At 38.4% G+C, this 20,485-nt stretch overlaps 1 protein-coding gene across 6 annotated transcripts in view; it reads left to right on the top strand.

Moving 5' to 3' along the window:
* The window catches only part of DMXL1 (Dmx like 1), an 86,114-nt gene that overhangs the window by 200 nt on the left and 65,429 nt on the right, over positions 1-20,485 (top strand). For all 6 annotated transcript variants that reach the window (XR_012648891.1, XR_012648890.1, XM_075019966.1 and 3 more), the window contains exons 2-5: positions 10,283-10,408; positions 17,027-17,104; positions 19,190-19,268; positions 19,883-20,015. Coding sequence is in view for 4 of the 6 variants with exons in the window: in XM_075019966.1 (XP_074876067.1) it covers positions 10,283-10,408; positions 17,027-17,104; positions 19,190-19,268; positions 19,883-20,015 (416 nt within the window). In the remaining 2 variants the exon portion in view is untranslated. The remainder of the gene's footprint in view (positions 1-10,282; positions 10,409-17,026; positions 17,105-19,189; positions 19,269-19,882; positions 20,016-20,485) is intronic.

Genomic DNA, 20,485 nt, shown 5'->3' with positions numbered 1-20,485 from the left:
CCGCCGGGCCCGCGCCCTAGCGCCGCGCTCCCCGGCGCCCGAGCCGGCGCCGAGAGCGGCTGCGTCAGGCGCGGCGGCAGCGGCAGCCGGCCCTTGGAGCGGGGCGCCTCGGCCCCGCGAGCGTCGTCGGCCGGTAGCGGCGCTGCCCGCCGCCGGGGGAGGGCTTCCCCGAAGGGCCCGCGGCACACCTGCCCGGGGCCGGGGGCGGGGGAGGCGGTCAAAACTTTCCCCGAGCGGCGGGGGGCTCCCGAGCCCGAAGGTGGGTGCAGCGCCGTGGGTGGGCGGGACGGGCGGCCTTGCCGGCGGGGCAGGGATGGAGGGAGGGGGCGCGGGGCGAGTGCGGCGCCCGGCAGAGGCAGGGGCAGGGACGCACGTGCCGCTCCGGGGGGGCGGGGGGCGTGTTGCCAAGGCAGGAACATGGTGGCGTCGATAAAAGGTTACATAAACGTCAGCCGGTGCACGCGACTCGCTGTGGAAGGGAACGTCAGCTCTCGCTTTCGGTCAGGAAGGTAGCGGGAATCCTCCCCGGTCATGGGGCGAGGTGCGTCTTGAAATACCGCGCCTGAGCGTGAGGATGCTAAAACCGTTTTGGAACTCCCTGTCGACGTTTACACTTAAAGTGGAGGAAAAAAAACAAACCACTTGCAGCATTTAGTGAAGGTCATAGCCTTTTGTTAGTGTTTGTTTTCCTCCCTTTCACTTTTGCTTTGTAAACAGACTTTTGTTGTTGTGTTTTTCTTCCCACCCTCCCTGAAATACACCCTTCTTGCCTTCCGTTTTGGGCTGAAGAGGAATGAAATAAGACACAGCAAAGTTTCTCAGTGCACCATGTTTGAGTATTTTTAACCTTGCCTTCTGTGGCTGCCCCTAATTACAGCCTAGTATGCTTTTGAGTTTGATAGGGGAATGATAGATGGAAATGCAAGAATTAAGAAACTTATTTTTTTCTGTCCCATCTGGCCTACGCAGTTAAATTCATCTGGCTACTCGCAGCTTCACTCTGCGGCAGCAGTGCAGTGTCAGTGCTGGAAAGGTGGGCTACAGTCAGTGTTCAGAGCAAAGCACCCTAGAGCTACTTCCCCAGAGCCAGGCTGGCTTTGCAAAATATATTTATCTACAGCCCTGTCCGGTGATGTGCTTGCTTCCAAAAAAATGAATCCTGTAAATAAGTTCACATTGGAAGAGTTCTTAAACTGCAGCATTTGGGACTTCAAATTATAACTGTGCCAAACTTTCTGATTTTACATATCCAGAAATGTTGAAGACCCACCAGTGGTTTGGTAGGAGACAAGGAGGTTTGCTTTACAGTGAAACACTAGTCAGCTTTCGAAGTATGTTCTTGTAAGTTTCCTGTTTTGATATCATTCTTTTTTGAGGGAAATAGTTTGAGTTGTTAGTGTCACTCAAGGGCTCTCTGGCTGTTATGCCCTAATTTGTCAAAAGTGTTAGAGCTCCCCAGTGGACAATAAGAGTAAGAATCTCTCTTTGGGGAGAAAGAAATGATTGGGAAGTGCAGTTTTCAGTAGCTGTTTCTATGGTCTCTTTTTTACAACAGCTATTTTGACATAAATATAGTAACAATGTTTCCTATAGACACATTCATCTTCCTTTCTCTGACAAGCTTATTTATGGATTTCTTTTCCTCGGTTTTAAAACTGCTGAGAGAAATATCCTTGACTGCTCCAGGGTGGTTTTTTTTTTTTTGGGGGGGGGGGGGTTGTTGCTGTTATTCATTGTATAATGTTGTGTTAAATTCACGAGATTGCTCGGAAGGATTAAGAAGTGAAAGGTAATGAAGCTAATTTCTGCATTTTTGGAAGGAAATGGTGGACTTAACCTTTAGAAAATCCAACAACAAAAATGGACAGTTTTCCCATATCTGAAGCCAGGTTATAAGCATTAGTAAGTATAAATACTGTTGAGTGGTGTCTTAGAAATGGAAAAAAACACATCTTGGCAAACTTCTATGCTTCCACTTTTCATAGTTGAGAACTCATAGGAGTTGATATTTCAGGGTTATATACTGCACAGGTGGGGTGAGTTACCTTTGCCTGACAAAAGAACTTGGTTTGTAATACTTTGATTTTTTTTTTTTGATACAGTATGGTTCAGAATATTGTCTGATATGCTGTACTGACTATCTAAGGTGAACACTTTTAAAATATTACAGTTTTTCTGGAAATACTACAGATTCTTCTCCTAAACTCTGAAAAATTGGAAGTGAAAGTAGTAAAAAGTGCCTGTACCCACTGAATTGCATGCACCTTTTTGAATATGTGCAGTTCTGTTTTAAGAAGGTATTTGAGATACTTGTCCTAATGGTGTGCAGGTTTGTTGTTCTGGCCTTTTTCTTTTTTTAGGATGTGAAGTGTCAAGTGGAGTGTGAGCTTCCTTGGAGAGAACACTGATAAAGAGTTTTTGGCACTTCTTTTATTTGTATATAGAAAAAGGCTCATAAACATCAAGGTATCATAAGAACCATGCCTGTTCTTTATCTGCTGAGAGTAAGCAGTAATAGCATGCACTAAATGAGTGAGAACTCAGCCCTCAGAAGTCAGAATTTAACTGTTTGCTCTCTATGTGCTTCTCTTGAAATCAAGTTCTTTTATTTTCTGTGTGCTTGCCCACAGTGGAATACATCCTTTGCTTTCTTTCGTTGTTTTCAGATCTGAAATAGTTGAGTAAAAAACCCATTTGTTTAATAAGTTCGTGGAGTTCATCACATAGGATAGTGCTGTACTAGTTATTACTGAAGTTGTATTTAAGTTATTGGGTAATCAGCACTGATACCACCTTTGTGATCGGTTGGCTTTGTGCATTTTTGCTTATTCAGTTCTGTAATATTTTTTTTCCTTTTGGTTTTTTCCAAGTATCAGAAGAGGGGAAAAAAAGAAATCACTGTGAGCAATAGCAATTTTGCAAGTACAAGTCCCAAGACTGGTAATGGAAGTCACAAAAGACTAATTGTTTGTAGGGGTAGAAGTTTGGAAAAGAAAGATAAATTGCGTGGCTTGTTTCAATGCAACCAGAGTCTTTTCTGGGCAGATTTCCTCTCTGTGTGTGATTAAACTCATCCTGGTCTTGAGACTTCCTTTGTATGACTGATAAAACTGTGAATTTCAACGTTAAGTTGAAATGCACTTGGAAAATGTGGGTTTTGGATAGTTTGGTCAAGACCACACTGAATTTTCCAAAAGTACTGGGTTGTGATATAAAGATTTCCAGCTTTGTAAAATTTTTTGATAAATAAGAGTAGATTCTGTGGCTCAAAATTGATAACTTATTTGTCTAGAAAATACTCAACACTTTCTTTGTATTTAGAACTCCATGTGTATTTATAGTCAAGAAAATTAACTGACTGGTCATGAGAGTCAATTAACAAGAAGTTACATTGTTTATACCTGCTTCTTGATTGTGATTTAGAAAAGGGAAGGAGACCTTTTTGATAAGTCTGGGGTTTTGGTTTTTTTTTTCCCCATGTTCCAGTTAGCCTATTCTGAACTTAAGAAATGAATTGGTTTTTTAACTGAATTAATTAAAAGAAAAAAAGGGATAAAACCTCCTTACACTTCAATAAAAAGTGCAGTTGCAGTGAGCCTTGATTCTAAGTGCATGGCCAATCAATTTGCCACTTAAAGTAGTATATTATTTCAAATAGTTTTCATAGCTTAGAAAGTTGGGGGTTTTTCCAAGCATGATGAAAGAGTATTTCTTTATTTATTTCATTAAGAAGATTAATTAAATTTATTTCTTAAAAAATAAGATATTTAAATGTAATGAAAATTACATTTTAATTTAAAATTAAAAATTAAAATTAATTTAGACTACTGTAAGTTTTTATATACTGGGGTGGGGAGAGACCATGCTAAAAAAGACTAGTGCAAATTCATATCTGCACAGGTTAGATTTTTTTTTAAATAGAATAATTCAGCAAGGTACAATCTGGTTCATAGTGACTGTGCTTTTTGATTTTGACCATTCTGTGCAAAAGAGAAAAATACAGATGTTACTTCAGCATCACCTGCTTAACAGATTTATCTGCCTTTATTTTTTGTCTTTACTTTTGATAAGAATGACATTTGTTGTAAATTTTTCTTAGAAGAGGAACCAATGAGGTGAGGGGAAAAACTAAGAGAAGTGAGACACGAGGAAGTACTCATCTCCCACCTGTGCCTATTTGTGTTGCATATAAGCAGTATTTAGCCCTTGCAGACTGAGAATGTATTATGTTTACATGCTCAATCCAGCAGAAGAAACAGCTACAGCTACCTGATGTAATTAATAAAGATTTTTTCTATTTTTTTGGGGGGTAATAAGCTTTGTTCCCAGTCTACAGTGCTTTTCATTGGAATAGCTTTTTTTTTTTAAACTGGGAAATGAGTCTTCCCTAAGGCATAGTGGTTGTAAGGGTCATAAAAACACCTATTGTGAACTTCCACTTTCAAACATGATAGAAAAATTATTCAGCTATTATAGAATTTCAGTAAAATCTTTTTAACTGGTCAATTTGATTGTGAGCCTTGGCATCCTGACCTTTGGGACTTGCTTCATTTCATTTGCAGGGGACATAAGAACCCTTGAGACCCATCAGTGATAAAAATAGCCTTTATGTGGCTTGAGAATTACCTCTGATACAGTACCTGAATCAGTTGCAAAACAAAAGAAGCAGAAGATAACATGGGTGGTTGTACTGGTAAGCTTGCAGTATAGCTATAACAGGGAGAGAACATTTCCGAGTAAGTTACTGTGAATTGTTAATGCAGTCCCTTGGTCTACTTCGGCTAGGTGGTTCTGTATGACCTTGGGCCCAGCACAGAGTTCTGCATTACTTGTCTAGTCTGTATGTTCATCCCATACATATTTGTATGTGTTTATATATATATTACCTTATAAATGCCTATGTGCGCACACATACGACTGCATTCACCTGTGGATAATAGCTGGCAATTTCTGATAGGTGTACTTGTGCCCTTTGTTTAAGAGATGTAGGCCCTTCACATAAGAGATGTAGGTTAAATAAAGTTTGTGCAGGTTGTGAAGGATAATGTGTCAGTCCCTGTTTAGCTGTAGCAGAAACTATAGCAAAAACTTTGTGTATTAGTACACAATAAATATTTAAAGACAGTCAAGTATAAGGAAATAATTGCTTTAGATGTGCTGTGCTATGTAAGAAGTCAAGACTGCTGTTCATTTGTTTTTCTTCTATTGAGAGCAGAGTCTGATTTGCCAGTACCATTCTCTGTTTTTAAGAGTTGTGAATATCAGGCTTTCACTTTAGAAAGAAATTAGAATAGTTCACAGTTATGTATACTATTTTCTGTTAAAACTAACATGCTTTTAAAGCACTGTTATTGTCAAAATATCTGTTAATCTTCCCCAAAGAAATATGATTTTAGGTATAAGAGCTGACATCTGATTAAAAGGACGGGTAGAAACTGTGAAAACCCAGTACTGCACGCAAAATCACATTTATTTTCACAGGCCTGAAACATCTTTCACTTCCTAATTTCAGGCTTGTTTTGCTATGTCAACAGCTAGTGAAATCCATGTTCATGCAGTTTCAACTAGTTCTATCTTGTTTATTTGTGTAACAGATGAACAAAGAATTGTTTAATAAACATTCCAAGAACACGATAATATCAACATTATCTGCTTGTCCCATTGTGCAAAGACAACTTTCTTGTAAATATTCTAGGACATGCGTAAGGTGAAAGGCTTTTATGGCTTGCCAAAATCAGACTTAGAGGCTCTGCTCACTTTAAAAAGGCATCTTTGGTTTTTTGTTGGCTGGGTTTTTGTGTGGGTTTTTTTGTTTTGTTTTGTTTTTTATTTCATACATGTTTAGGAATTCTTTCCTAGTTGAACTGTATGGCAGCATATTGTGCCCCCCTTCCTTTCCCTGCTCCCTCCTCCCCTGGCAGGAACCAGGTCATGTAGATAAGAGTACAGATACGAGAATTGCTTAGACCCTGAAATTGCTTCTTGCCCTACATGTAATAGAACATTTGAATTACCTTTTTTCTTAGTTTCCATAGCTTATAAAAATGCAATCTCAGTAGCTTCTGTCAAAATGAAAATAAGTGACAGGCAAACTACTGTGGACAAGTCTCACAGTAAAAAGTAGATAAAGTTGATTGGTAGTCAGGATTGATTTTTGTTGTATCTGAGAGACTGTTAGGGTATAGAAAGTGTCCTTTACTCCTGACTACAGACTTCCCTTATACTATGGTAAAATACCTTATAAATTTTTCTGAGGTGAAAAAAAAAAGTAAGTGTAAAGTTAGTCCAGCAGTTCATTTTGTGCTCTTGTTTTAGAGGAATGTCATTATAAGATACTACTGCTTAGAAACGTCTTTCAGAACTGGAGTCTGGGTTCCAGTGAGTATGTATGAGGATGTGACTTCTTTGCACAGAGACGGTGTAATGGATGGGTTGCAGTGGGGCCAGCAAAGAACCAAAGGAAGGACACCTTAGGAGAAGGGGAACACTCAAGTGTCTGGTCAATATGAGGTGTAATGGGATTGGGATGGTAGGCAACAGTAGGAAAGGGAGCCTGTTGCAGTTTCATTTGCCAGACAGCTTAGTTACCTTCCATTCAGACACTTGCTTTCCTTTGAAATATGTAACTTCCTTCCCTTTTGCATCCCTTGCCTTTTTGTCTTTGAAACTGTGGTTCTCCTGCAGCCAAACATTGACTAAATGTCAAAAATAACCTCCAAGTCATCATCCTTCTGCTTGGCTGTAGTTATATTTGGAACCTCTTTGAAAATGCTTTTTTTTTTTTTTTTTTTTTTCCTTTCTACGTCTTTGGGGACAGATCAGCTCTCAGGCTTACGAGCTAGTCAGTGGTTCTGCAGCTTATGGGGGATCGGGAAGTCAATGTGACCAAGTATGATCTAATCCATCTGAATAGACTGATGTCAGAAGTGATTCTTTTTTTCCCGAATGTCAATTTTTTTCAGGTAATATGGAGAATTACCAGAACGTAAGGGTAGAGTGTGTCCTGGTTTTGTCTAGGATAGAGTCAATTTTCTTTCTAGTAGCTGATACAGTGTTATTTCTTGGATTCAGTATGAGAAGAATGTTGATAACACTGATGTTTTCAGTTGTTGCTAAGCAGTGTTTATACTAAGTCAAGGATTTGTCACCTTCTCATGGCCAGCCAGCAAGAAGGCTGGAGGGGCACAAGAAGTTGGGAGGGGACACAGCCAGGGCAGCTGACCCAAACTGGCCAAAGGGGTATTCCATACCATATTACGTCATGCCCAGAATATAAACTGGAGGGGGTTGGCTGGAGAAAGGGGGATCACTGCTTGGGAAGTAACTGAGCATCAGTCACCAAGTGGTGAGCAGTTGCATTGTGCATCACTTGCTTTATATATTCCAATCCTATTGTTGTTATTGTCATTTTATTATTGTGATTATTATAATCATTATTTTCTTCCTTTCTGTCCTATTAAACTGTTCTTATCTCAACCCACGAGTTTTACCTTTTTCCTTGCAATTCTCTCCCGCATCCCACTGGGTGGGGGGGAAGTGAGTGAGTGGCTGTGTGGTGCTTAGTTGCTGGCTGGGGTTAAATCATGACAGAATGACTCTATTTTTCTTCCAAGAATAAGATTTTTAAAAGGGCACTCCTCTTGCCCCCACCCTGGTCTAGATTCTTATGAATGCACTTATAATTGATTGTTAGAACTGAGAACCGCTAGGATGAGAAGATATTCCCCAACTTTTCTTCAGAAAGTTCATCCCCAATTTAACAAACTTATTTTTTTTAAACCACAGCATATGAAGTTGGGCAAGACATGAGTATTAAATATAGAGTAGCCATATTTAAACATAGCAAAAGGGAGGAGGGGGTATAGCTCTTGGACAAGAGTTTATAGTCATAAAGGGGACATTTTCAGGAAATGGCAAGTCTGGGATTTTTGCATACTGCTTTGAGCTACTGCTTTCCAGCATAGCCCAGATTACCAGGAGATAGCCTGTGTTCTGGTAATGTTTTAAGTCCTGATACATTGATGAATATACCAGTTCCTAAAGACTCCAGCGTGTAGTGTTTTATAGTTACTTTAGAGTTCTTCCAGTGCAAAATGCCAAGTGTACTCAGGACTTTTTTTATATGTTAAAACTGGTCAAGTTCCTGATCCAATTAAAATGATCAGTTTCTGAACTTCCAGATTGCTGCTAATGGTATGTGTTGCTCTATACGCTAGCTCTTGCTCACTGTGATGGAAATGTTGTAGTGTTATGATGCTACATGATCTCAGGCTTGCCTGTGAAGCTAGAAATGGAGAGAAACAGATGGGAGAAATCAAGTAAGTCTGTAAAGTGCTGATGAGGCCTAGAGGGCTATACAGAAGAACAAGTAGGCTTCATACAATCTTTGACACTTTAGATTATTAAAGACATTTTTAATAAAGCCATGTTATCTTTTTGAAATGAAGCACTTCTCCCCCCCCACTTAAAATTGCCTTCGTATGGAACACTAAATTCAACAAAATGGCTTTGGGAAAAATTGTATCTATTATACTTCTGAGTAACCTTTGCCTGATGGACTACAGACTTAATCAGTGAGTGATCACCAGGTGAGATGGTTTTTAACTAAAGAAAAAAAAAGTTCTGTGAGGAATAGGTCCAAAGTTCATGTCATTGCAATATCAAAATAATCATTTTAACGTTTGAACAAAAAATAGTACTCAATCTTCTCTTTTGGAATGAGTTTTAAATTAGACTGCTTTGGAGCCTGCTGTTTATTATGTCAATTTGTAATAAATGCTGCTTTTTTGACAGGAGGAATTACACTGCTTGAACCTCTTTTTGAAGCTGAAGAGGGGACAGGACAGGAAGGGGCTCAAAAACCTGACCAGTAATAAATGATCATAAATAAGTACATGGTTATATTTAGTCTGCAGAAGCGTTATAGATAGCATTTTCAAGTATCAGGTAATTTTAAGGGTGGCTGATGGTCTGCTGATTGGAAAGCAATAACTGAATATTGGCTGAGAATGATGATAACAGTCTTCTGTGTAAGATTGTTTTGTGAAATATCACTGAACCCTTTGTGGGGAAAATTGTCTCGGGACCAAAATCTCCATATTTTTTATTTGTTTATTTTAATGTATGTAATGCTATAATAGTCTAGGTCAGGCTTGGTAAAAGTACTCTCTCACATGAAACACCTGAAAACATGATCATCAGATTTCAAATTTGTATATCTAGCATTCAATTTTTCTGCCTTTTTTCAAGTCAAAAGTGGTTTTAGTTAATTGGCAGGATTGATTGTAAGGACATGATCAATTATGCCAGTATTAGGAAATCTTCCATCTGCAGTTTTTGTGAGACTGTTCTGCTTTTGAATCTTTTGGCCAACTAAAAGGGCATTTTTGGCCCTTTTATTGTTCTCTTGCTCTCTAATAGAATACTATAGTTTGTGCTCTTAATTTTGTTGCTGACTTCCTGGCTCTACTTTTTTAATGGATGTACATTCCTTGTTGTAGGACTTTAATCCTTGAATGCTATATTCTTATGCTTATTGAATTATTCTGCTCACTGTTGTTTCCACAAGCTTCTCCAGTCTTTAATCTTTCTCTCCATTTTAATCTGTGCTCAGTTTCTAACAGAACTTGCATACAGATAGGAAGAAATTTTGACTCAGACATTGCAGTACTCAGTCAGCTGGCTCTGTGAATGTGTTAGGTATATCAAGTTACTTAGTGACTATAAATTTAAGAGAAAATAAAATTAATCCATGGAATGCAAGTAACAGGAGACAAATCTGAAAGCACAGTTTTGCTTTTCTGTAACTAAGCTTCATGCTCTTACCCTTTTGAAATTTCCCTTTACTAAGTTCCTTACTAAATGCTTTGTACCATTTTAGCTCCTCAGTACTATTCCCTCTTCTCAAAAAATTATTTTTAAATACCTCTGTCTCCAGTCTGGGAAATGCATTACTTTTTCCTACTTTGCATGAACTTTGTTCTTCATGCTTTTTCTTTTCTCTTAGATGTTTTCATAACTCCACCTTTTTTGCCTCTTCTATCTTGAACCACTGCTTGTTAAACAAGTGTTGTGATGCACTTCTAAGCACAGAGAAAGCATAATTTGCCACTTCTGTTGCTTGATTTCAATTGTAGACACATACTTGATCCTTGCAAATATCTCTGTACTTCTGTCTGTAATGTTCTACGTGGATAGGATATGTGGACTATACTGTTTCATACTTCACTGATATGGTGGAAGTGGCTAAAGCTCTTCTTAATTCTTGTTTCTTTTTTTTTAGGCATATGCATCAGGATGTGATATTGTGGTGTTGGGGACTGACTTTGAAAGATTACAGATAATCCCTGGAGCAAAACATGGAAACATTCAAGTGGGGTGTGTGGACTGTTCAATGCAACAGGGGAAGGTATGTAGAGCGGTGTTTCTAAGAAATTTCTAGCAATGTCATGTTAAGCACCTTCTCAAGAGTGTGGATACTTGAAAGTTAAGGCAAATACACAAGAGTGAATAGTAAAATGGCTGATTGCATCATGTCTTTTTGTAGTAAGCAGCACAGTGAATGTGAAATAGTAACTGTAGATATGAGATTGTAGAAGATATATAGGGCTGCACAGGAAGATATAGATACGCACCGGGCTGCATAGATAAGACAGCAAGAATTTGATTAAAAGATGAGTAAGATGGAAGCAAAGGTAATTTATTCACTATGGCTTCACATTACTGGGTTTGTCAACGACATACCTTGGCACGTTAGTGGCTGGTGGCAGATGAGTGCTTCCACAAAAAACACTGTTGGGTCATCCAGAAATATGACATCCCTTTCAAGGAATTCATAAAGGCTTAAAATTGCTCTTGGATAGGGTTTTGTTTTCTTGAATTCTCAGCTTTTCTTTTTCTTATGTAGGTAAACTGGATCAGAAGTGTTGTATTTTAGACACCATTAGGTTTCAAGTCCTTTTTACAGAGGTCTTTCTTAATTGTTCTGTCACAGTAAAAAAGAAATAGCCAGGTAACTATCCATTGGGATGTCACAGTGTGATTAAGCTGTTCACCAATTCAGTAGGAACTGTGTCTGGCTACATGCTGGCTCATCTAAGAGTTTTTTTTTTACTTTGTTTCTTTCTTTAAGCCTGTCCTAGTGGGAGAGAATGTGAGCCTTCTGCACATCACTACAAGCCTTATCAGTTGATGAGAGCTTTGGTTAAATGCTGGTGTCTGTCTTGAGACAAGACCTCTGCATAGAAACCAGTTCATGTTTACATGTGAATTCTATGATGATGATCCCCAGCCACTCTCTGTTCCTGCTTTTTTATGTTTGAGTGATGAACTCTTGCAGTGATAGTGAAGGAACATAAATGAAAATGACAAAATGTTCTCCTCTGTGTCTCTGGTACCTTGTAGCCGTAAACACTACATGTGTTTCTCCATTGTTTGCTGTTACCTACAAAGTTTTTTTTGAGTCCACTGGCCATATATTAACAAATGGTGAAATACATATGCAGATCACATATCACAGTTAATCTTGTAAAATCTTTCTGCAAATTTGCAAGGTCATCTTGACTGCACAGTAACAGTTCTGTATGCATTTAAATGACAACCTGTCCTTGAATTGCAAATTAACACATATGATTATATCAAATTATCAAGCTTACTATGCTTTAGAATTTTTTCATTTCATAAACCTATGTGGTCATTTTGATTCTGACAGTTGATGTTGTTTGCTGTTAGCAATTAGACTAGATGTATTTGCAGAGTGCTGAAATACTAAGCAGTGAATGGCTAGAATCTACTTATTGACCAGACTGATCAATACATTTCCAGTTCACTGCTGCAAGGATGAAATTTCTTCTTACAGCTTTTTCATCAGTATTGACACACAGATTTCTCTTCACTTTGCTTCCAGATTATTCTTTGTTGTTTAAAATCTGTTGGAAGAATCAGAATGCAAATAATGCAGTTTATTTAGGTTGCAGTTTTGAACCTTTCTGAAAGTATCCAGTTATAATTTGTAGTTTACTAATTATGTACCTTTTTAATGTTTTACTTTACAGAGAGCTGCTATTGAGCATTGTATTGGGTTTGTGTGGTGGGGTTTTGGTAGTGGGGGAGGGGCTACAGGGATGGCTCCTGTGAGAAGCTGCCAGAAGCTTCCCCAGCTCCGAGTCGGACCCGCCTCTGGCCAAGGCCGAGCCCATCAGCGACAGTGGTAGCACCTCTGGGAGAACAGATTTGAGAAGGGGAACCTGCAGTGGGGGAGGAGAGTGGAATGTGAGAGGAACACCTCTGCAGATACCGAGGTCAGTGAGGAAGGAGGTGGAGGATGTGTGCCAGAGGAGGGGATGTCCCTGCAGCCCGCGGTGAGACAGCAGGCTGTCCCCCCCAGCCCATGGAGGGGAGCCGGGGAGCAGATGCCCACCTGCAGCCTGGGGAGGAGCCCACGCCAGAGCAGGTGGGTGCCCCCAAAGATGTCCGTGAGTCCATGGGAAGGCCCATGCTGGAGCAGTCTGTGCCTGAAGGACTGCAGCCCATGGACAGGACCCACGCTGGAGCAGTTCTTGGAGGACTGTCTCCTGTGGGAGGGAGCCCACTCTGGAGCAGGGGACAAGTGAGGAGTCCTCCCCTGAGGAGGAAGGAGTGGCAGAGACAAGGTGTGATGAACTGACCCCAACCCCCATTCCTCGTCCTCCTGTGCTGCTCAGGATGGGAGGAGGTTGAGGAAACTGGGACTGGAGTTGAGCCGGGAAGAAACGCGGGGTGGGGGGAAGGTGTTTTAAGGTTTTGTTTTACTTCTCCTTATCCTACTCTGATTTGATTGGTAACAAATTAAATTGATTTTGTTTGTTTTTTCTCCCCAAGTTGAGTCTGGTTTTTGCCTGTGATCACTCATCACTGATGAGTGATCCCTCCCTGTTCTTGTCTTGACGCATGAGCTTTTCATGAGGTTTTTCACCACAGGGGAGGAGTGAGTTAGCTGCTATGTGGTGCTTTGTTGCTAGCTGGACTTAAACCCAGTGTTTTCTCCCTAATAGCTAGCCTTTAATCTCTTTGAAGGATCTCCCTCATTCTCCCTTTGGATGACAGAATTGGCTTGTAAAAGAGCTATTCTCTAGTTAGGAAAGTAATGTGTTGAAATTTTTCTCCATTCTTGCCCCCTAAATCTAATTCTAGTTTATTGGGTAGCTGGTGCCTTGTGAAGCTGCTTTGAAGTAGCAACAGCTTAGAAGTTCATGTATGACCCACCTCTCCCTTGGCTTTGAAGGGTGGGGGGAACATTTTCTCTTCCTAGTCTAGTTTTGGAGGTAAACTTGATTTTCTGTCTCCAAGACTGAGATGAGGGGGTGGGGAAATATGGATGAGAATTTTTAATCATCCCAAGAAAGCATGTAGGTACATGTTTATATTTACATGTGTTTGTATGTGTATGTATATAAACCTTTTTTAAAAAAGTCTCCCATAGATTTGCAAGGACTAGTTTCACAAACAGGACAATTTAATCTTAGGCCACTGAATCCAGTCTCTTGCCTCTGGTTGTAGGCAATTTGGTAATCAACAATTTATTTGTAAGTGGGTACAGTAATTGATCTTCTCCCACACAATGTAAGCTACAAGCCTCTTTCCATTTCCTCCAGTGAACACAAGAATTAAGGCCAAAACTCTTAAAGATAACCTGGCAAAACTTTAATTGTTTTCATGGTTTGGCTTGTATAAATATCTAACAGAGTGCCAGAAGATAGTCCTAGCTTCAGATCATCTGAAAGGTTTAATCAAAGTTGCTTGCATGGTTGCTGGTGACTGCAGTGTTACAATATATATCAAGTGTTTTTATGGAACAAACTTATTTTACTTATGTCAAAGAAAAATTTAGGTACTAATTAAAAATTTAATTTAGTTTACATGCTACTAGGTTACTTGTAGAAAATTGGTAAGTAAAACCAGTGACTTTGTTAAATAAGATATTTTTAAATAATACCTTTTTCTTTTCTAAGTAGAAGTACTGATTATTTTCAGTATGAAAGCTCAGTTTTGAATCCAGTGTTTATAATTTCATGAACTATATTAAAGTGGAGTGGTTTTGTTTGTTTTTCAGTAGGCAATCTGTGGGTTCTTTTCAAAGGAACTGTGATTGTTTTATTTTCTGCTGTTTGGTGGTGAGTGATAATGTAACTTAGAATGAGTTACTGACCTTTTGATGAATGAGAAAAATGTTGAGGACTTCTGTGCAATATGGAGGGCTGGTAGGGAAAAACATAACTGTATCAAGAAACTATTTGGATTATACTAAAACTTTATAAAATGAGAACCTGATGCTGCCCGTGATATTCCCACTTTTGAGAAAGTGGTGAGGATGGGAAAAATTGTTGCCCCACGTTCTGATGCTTTATTCTTATGACAGTGCAAGAGTTACATAGTCATAGAATGGTTTGGGCTGGAAGGGACCTTTAAAGATGATCTAGTCCAAGCCCTCTGTCATGGGCAGGGACACCGTCCACCAGATTGTGTTGCTTAAAATCCCATCCAACCTGACCTTGAATCTCTCCAGGTATAGGGCATCTACAGCTTCTCTGGCAACCTGTTCCAGTGTCTCACCATCCTCATCATAAAAAATTTCTTCCTTATATCTAATCTAAATCTACTGTCTTTTTTAGTTTATAACCACTATTCCTTCTCCATCTTTTTTGTAAGTCCTGTTTAAGTATTGAAAGGCTGCGATAAGATCTCCTTGGAGCTCTTCTCCAGGCTGAACAACCCCAACTCTCGCAGCCTTTTCTTCCATAGGAGAGGTGTTCCACCCCTCTGATCACTTTTGAGGTCCTCCTCTGGACCTGCTCAAACAGGTCCATGTCTGTGTTGTACTGGGAGCCCCAGAGCTGGATGCAGTACTCCAGGTGGGGTCCCATGAGAATAAATTAGAGGGTGCAGATCACCTTCCTCACCCTTACTGGCCACCCTTCTTTTGATGTAGCCCAGGGTACGGATGGCTTTCTGGGCTGCAACTGCACATTGCCAGCTCATGTCCAATTTTTCATCCACCGGTATCTGCAAGTCCTTCTCTGCAGGGATGCTCTTGCTCCAGTTGTCACTCAGTCTGTATTGATACTGGTGATTGCCCATATCTAGGTGCAGGACCTTGCACTTGTCCATGTTGAACTTCATGAGGTTCACATGCGCCCACTCCCCAAGGTTGTCAACGTCCCCCTGGAAGGCATCGCTTCCCTCTAGCAAATCAACTGCACTGCTCAGCTTGGTGTTATCTGCAAACTTGCTGGGGGTGCACTCACTACCACTGTCTATCATTAGGAATGACTGTAACCTCTCTTACAGCTCAGTAAGGCTTCTCTGCACATTGTGTTTCTAATGACAGGACTTGGGACTACAATAGACCTTCGGTTGATGTCTGGGTGATTATTTTGGTAGTTTGGGAAATTCTTCAATGTACAAATTTGCCTTACTCTTCTTGGCAGCATGCTGGTCCATGAGGACTTACCTGAGTGGCTGTATTGTTGTGGAAACCTGTAGAAACTTTGAGGGGGTAGCAATTGCTCTGGACTCTATTTGTTTAGCAGTTTGGCATGCTAATGTTAGTTTGTCTTAAAACCCCACTAAACTATAAAAACAATGGAAGAACCATCCACACTTGGAAAAAAAGAGAAGGAAAAATGTAATCAATATAAATTTATATAAACTTCTTGCTGTTGGTGTGTGGAATGGAATTATGAGAATAAAAGAGTAAGTGATGTAGTTAGAGAATTAGGGAAAGCAAGTATTAGTCTGAGATGTAAGGAAAAAGTTTCTTCAGGCATTTTGCAACTGACAAAATTATTCATGGCATTTCTGGGTCAGGCTGATGTTTAGGTTCTTAGTGTGACAAATTTATTTGACTATCTGCTCATTTTAATGCAGAGGGTTTCTCTTGAAGCTACAGATCTATGGATTTTAAGATCTGTATGGATGTGTACATTTGTACAGATCATGTATGTCTGTAGTTAACAGATCTGTAAGTAACAACAACTTGGGTATGACATTCAGTGTTTTTTTCCTTAAAGCTGTTGTGGCTGATACTGAAATCAAAATGTATTTTATAAAGTGACTCCGACTTTAATGGTGTTAAACTTTGAGCCAGAATTTCACAGAAATAGGAAGTTGACTATTCCAGCATATCAGAACTGCAGATGTGCTCCTTTTAACATCAAGCATCACTTCAGAATGCAGGACGTCCATTATGCATGACCTAAGCAAACTCCATTTTTGTAAATCTGTATTTCAGAGTAGCTTTAGGCAACATTGCCTTGTGATAGCACTCTCAGGCTCTCTGCCTGAAGTCTTTAACATATTGTTTGGCTTGTTTTGGCTCTTCTTAGTAAGTCTTTTACACTTGCTTTTATATAGATATCTTGAGATAAAATACTCTTAATTTTGCCTTAATGCAAGTTAGGGGTGGCTGATACCACTGACGGAATAAAACTTAAAAATACCAATTAAAGCTGACCATACTGCAACTTCTTTTGAAGTATTTTATGTTATCATTTAGTAGTTCTTCTGTTCCTCATTTCTCTGCATTGGGTGTTCAGCTTGTGTAGCTTTAGTGTTCTGAATTAACTTTTTATAATGTAGCATGTTCTCATGCTAGGGAAGTCCACAAAAGTGCCCCGAACCAATGTTGATTCCATTTCTGAGAATGTGAACTTGCAGACTCCTTTAAGTGTTTACCTAATTTAATGTGGAAAGAATGTTGATAATAGATCTAATAAAAAAAAAAGTGCTCATGTCCACTTGTACTCTCAGTAGTTTATCAGGACTAATGTGTAAATAATGAATTTTGGTTTTATTATTGTCAAGGTCTGCTTTATGATTTTTGCTAGATGTCATTTTTCTGTTATCGAAAGGGACTATGGACGTGAGCTTCAAATTTATCTACAAGGAGGATTAAAAGTAGAATAAACAATTTGCATCTCATTCTTGTTTGTTCTATAGCTTGTTTCTTCTTTGTGTGTGTTTATGTACATATAAATATAAACTGCTTTAGATTGCAGCTTCTTACGGAAAGGTGATTTGTATCTTTGAGCCAGTTAGCCTCTTGAAGCAGAACAGCAGTCATCATAATGTAAGTAATTCATCACTCCTTAATTCATTTACTCAGTTATAAAGCCTGACTAATTTTTCTGGTTTGCTTTAAAGTTGAAGATTTCTTTGATGTCATATTTTAATGCTAGAATAAAATTGAGACATATGATGGTCCTTGAGAAGTGAAAATGGTAGGAGGGCAGAGACGTGTTATTAAAAATGTTTTAAAAAAAAAAGGTTTTACTATAATGCTTCATGTTACTGATTTATCTAACCCTACAATTCATAACCGAAATATTCCAGAACCCAAAAAGTTGTGCGCATCCCTGTTCTCCAAAAAGTATAGCCATTGTAATGGGAATTCCTTTTTGAACCATCCTGTGCAGCCTTTACGTCCTGATGTGTTTTACAATTCTTATTTTAACTTTGGTTTCTGAAACTGCATGCTCTTAGTCAAATCTGTAATAGTTTCAAAAAGCCTATGGCTTTTATAGAATATCTGACTGAATGCTTATGCTTCAGTGCTATGATAGTGAAGAAGAACAATGTTTATTCTCTTGACAGCATGGCTTAGTTTCAGTGACAGTGGTTTAATGAATCGGCAGCCAGAATCTTAATTTCTGGCTAATAATATGATTAACAGCAACCTCTTTAACCATGCTGCTTACAGGGAGAGGATTACTCTTATAATTAGAAGCATTAGAGTCTAATTAAAGTCAGTTTGACATGAGAGGTTTGACAGCAATTGCTCAAGAAGCTTCTGTCGTCTTCTTCAGGGGTTTGGTCTCTCCATTTGTATTAATGAGTTGTTTATATGGCCATATAGTGGATTTCCTTCTTTATACTAACCAGCTCACTTATATGTTTCCTGGTGTAACTGTAAACCAGTGGTATTTTATATATTAATTAAATAGCTGGTATTGAATATGTGTGTGTATATATATATATAATAATTTATACCACTGGAAAGCAGTGGAATAAAATAATGGTGAAATATGACTTCCTATGCTCATATGAGCTTTTTGGAAGTACTGCTCTCTTTTTTGATCATTGGAGAGGTTGAATCCATCCTGAATGTTTTTCTCCACTGGCAAACAGTACACTTAATTTGAAACTTCAAAGTTAGTGTGGTAACTGTAAGCAGTAGAGGAAGCAGTCTCCACCCATGATTTGCTTTCGAATATTTATATTTGAAGAAATATTCTGTTACTTCATTCTTGCAGTTAACCTCTATGCAATAATTTCCAGCATATCTAGGTTGTTGCAAGATTGTCTGTCTTCTATTTACTAGAATGTTCAGGAAAAAAAACCAAAAGAAAAAAACAGCTTCAGAAATATTTCATTTAGATCCTTATCTGCAGTTACTTCATGCTGTTTTCTACCAAACTTTTCAAAGATTTAATTGTTATATTTTAACTTTCACAGCTATTGGTTTGATATTTTTGGAGTGGGGGATGATTACTTTAAAAATGTCTGTCTTTGTGAATTAAGAGCCAACAGGGTTTTTTTTCTTAATATTTTCCAGTAATGATTTCAGTTTCTTTTATAATTCAAAGCTTCAAAACTTTGTAACCTATTCTGAAAACAGACCAGATAAGTGTTCTGTGAATTTAATCCTCAGCTTGTTCCAGTGAAGTAATGACGCAAAATTGGAAGATAATTGACTGTCCAGTTGTATATCGAAAAAAAAGGGGGGGGAGTATCATATGTGTTATCTTGACCTTATTGAAATCCTTTAATTCAGCAATACTACTAATACCAAACAACAGGTGCATCTAGTGTATTTCATTTTTATATATCTCTTCTGTTTTCCAAAAATAAAATCAGACTTCCCTTTAAAAATATCTCAGATTCTAATGATGATTTTTGTACTGAATTTTTTGCAAACTATATTTTTAAAATAACAAGTTCGAAACTTCTATTTGTATGGTCAGATTAATGGAAAGCTATTTTGTTTAAAAATCAGAATGAATCAATTTTTATTAGATAAGCAGTAATTTCGTTTACACACATCCTTCATAAAAGTTGGAGTGTGCAATGAAGATGTACTATTTCTATTATAAAATGGGAAGGGAGGGGAAGGAAGCATTTTCATGCTAATGTTTATGAATACTTAAAATTTCAGACATTACATTATCAATGGCAGAAGAATGCTCAAATCTTACTGGAAGCCATAGCACATAATCTAACGTGGGATCCCACAGGTAAGAATAGAATAAAAGAAGTGCCTATCTATTTTGATACCACAACTAATTTTTTGTTTAAATTTCACTGTTCTTTGAGGACAAGGAAAAGACTTTTGTTTTGTCCTAGCATATTAGACAGCACTGAAATGGAGTGAAATATACTTTTTGTCACTTGTTACAGTACAACCAAAATATTAGGTGCATCTGTATGGTCTTACTCAATTATCCTAATCTCAGCAGTATCTAATGTTTAAAAACATGGCTTAAATGGTAAGTATTTGTTGTGAAAAAGGGATGTCTACAGTAGCTCTAGGTGTTTCTTTTGGAGAATAATCACCTTGCAAATTTGATTAATTTTCACAATTTGAACTGTAGATACCTAAATCAAAATGTCTTATATATGAGAGTGTCTTCTTGCAAGATTGACCCAATCTGTATCTGTGTAGGGGAATGTGTAAAAGGCACACTACTATTATAATACCTTTGCTGTAGAAAAAGTGTTAAGATAATACCTGGAATATTTTGTTCTGCAGTTTCAGTTTTGCAAAACCGGTGGTTTTTTCTCTCACTTCATAGAAATCTATATTTTGCTGCTTGTTTTGTAGTTATATTGTTATAAATATTTGTTTTAGGCACTCGCCTTTTGACTGGTTCCAGTTGTCTTCAGCTTTGGTCCAATGTTCCTTTGGAAAACCCTTCTGACAATGACAATACTGAAAGAACAGATGTTGGACTTGGAGAATGGAGATGTATCTGGCAATGCAAGTAAGAAACTCATTTAAAGACAAGTAATTCCTTTTCTCTTGCTGATTTGTAGCTTTCAGATTAAATACTTGGTGTAGTTCAGTGAAATCCTATTGTGTGCTGTTACATACCAATAAAATTTATCAAGTGATAAACTTGAATCATATTTCCCTTGAATATGTTATATTTCTTTCTTCCTACAAGATCAGGTGTAATTGGTTTTAGGGCAGTTCATGTTCCTAGGCAGTTCTTCAATTATATCGAACACTAGTAGAATACTGAGGGAAGGCTGCTGTTGAGACTTTCCCAGTAGACTTGTACAAGAAATAAGATATATATATATTACATATTTGAAAATTATTGTGCTTGCAGGACTGTTTAAAATAAACTTCCTTCTATGTCCAATGTACTCTACCTTTCTTTCCTTCTCACATACCTCCCCCCTTTTATTTTTTTCTGTGTTTATTCTGGATATTTAGAACAGTCATGCA

The sequence above is a fragment of the Buteo buteo genome, chromosome Z, assembly GCF_964188355.1.
Source record: "Buteo buteo chromosome Z, bButBut1.hap1.1, whole genome shotgun sequence".
Taxonomy (NCBI): domain Eukaryota; kingdom Metazoa; phylum Chordata; class Aves; order Accipitriformes; family Accipitridae; genus Buteo; species Buteo buteo.
This window is presented reverse-complemented; position numbering and strand designations above follow the sequence as displayed.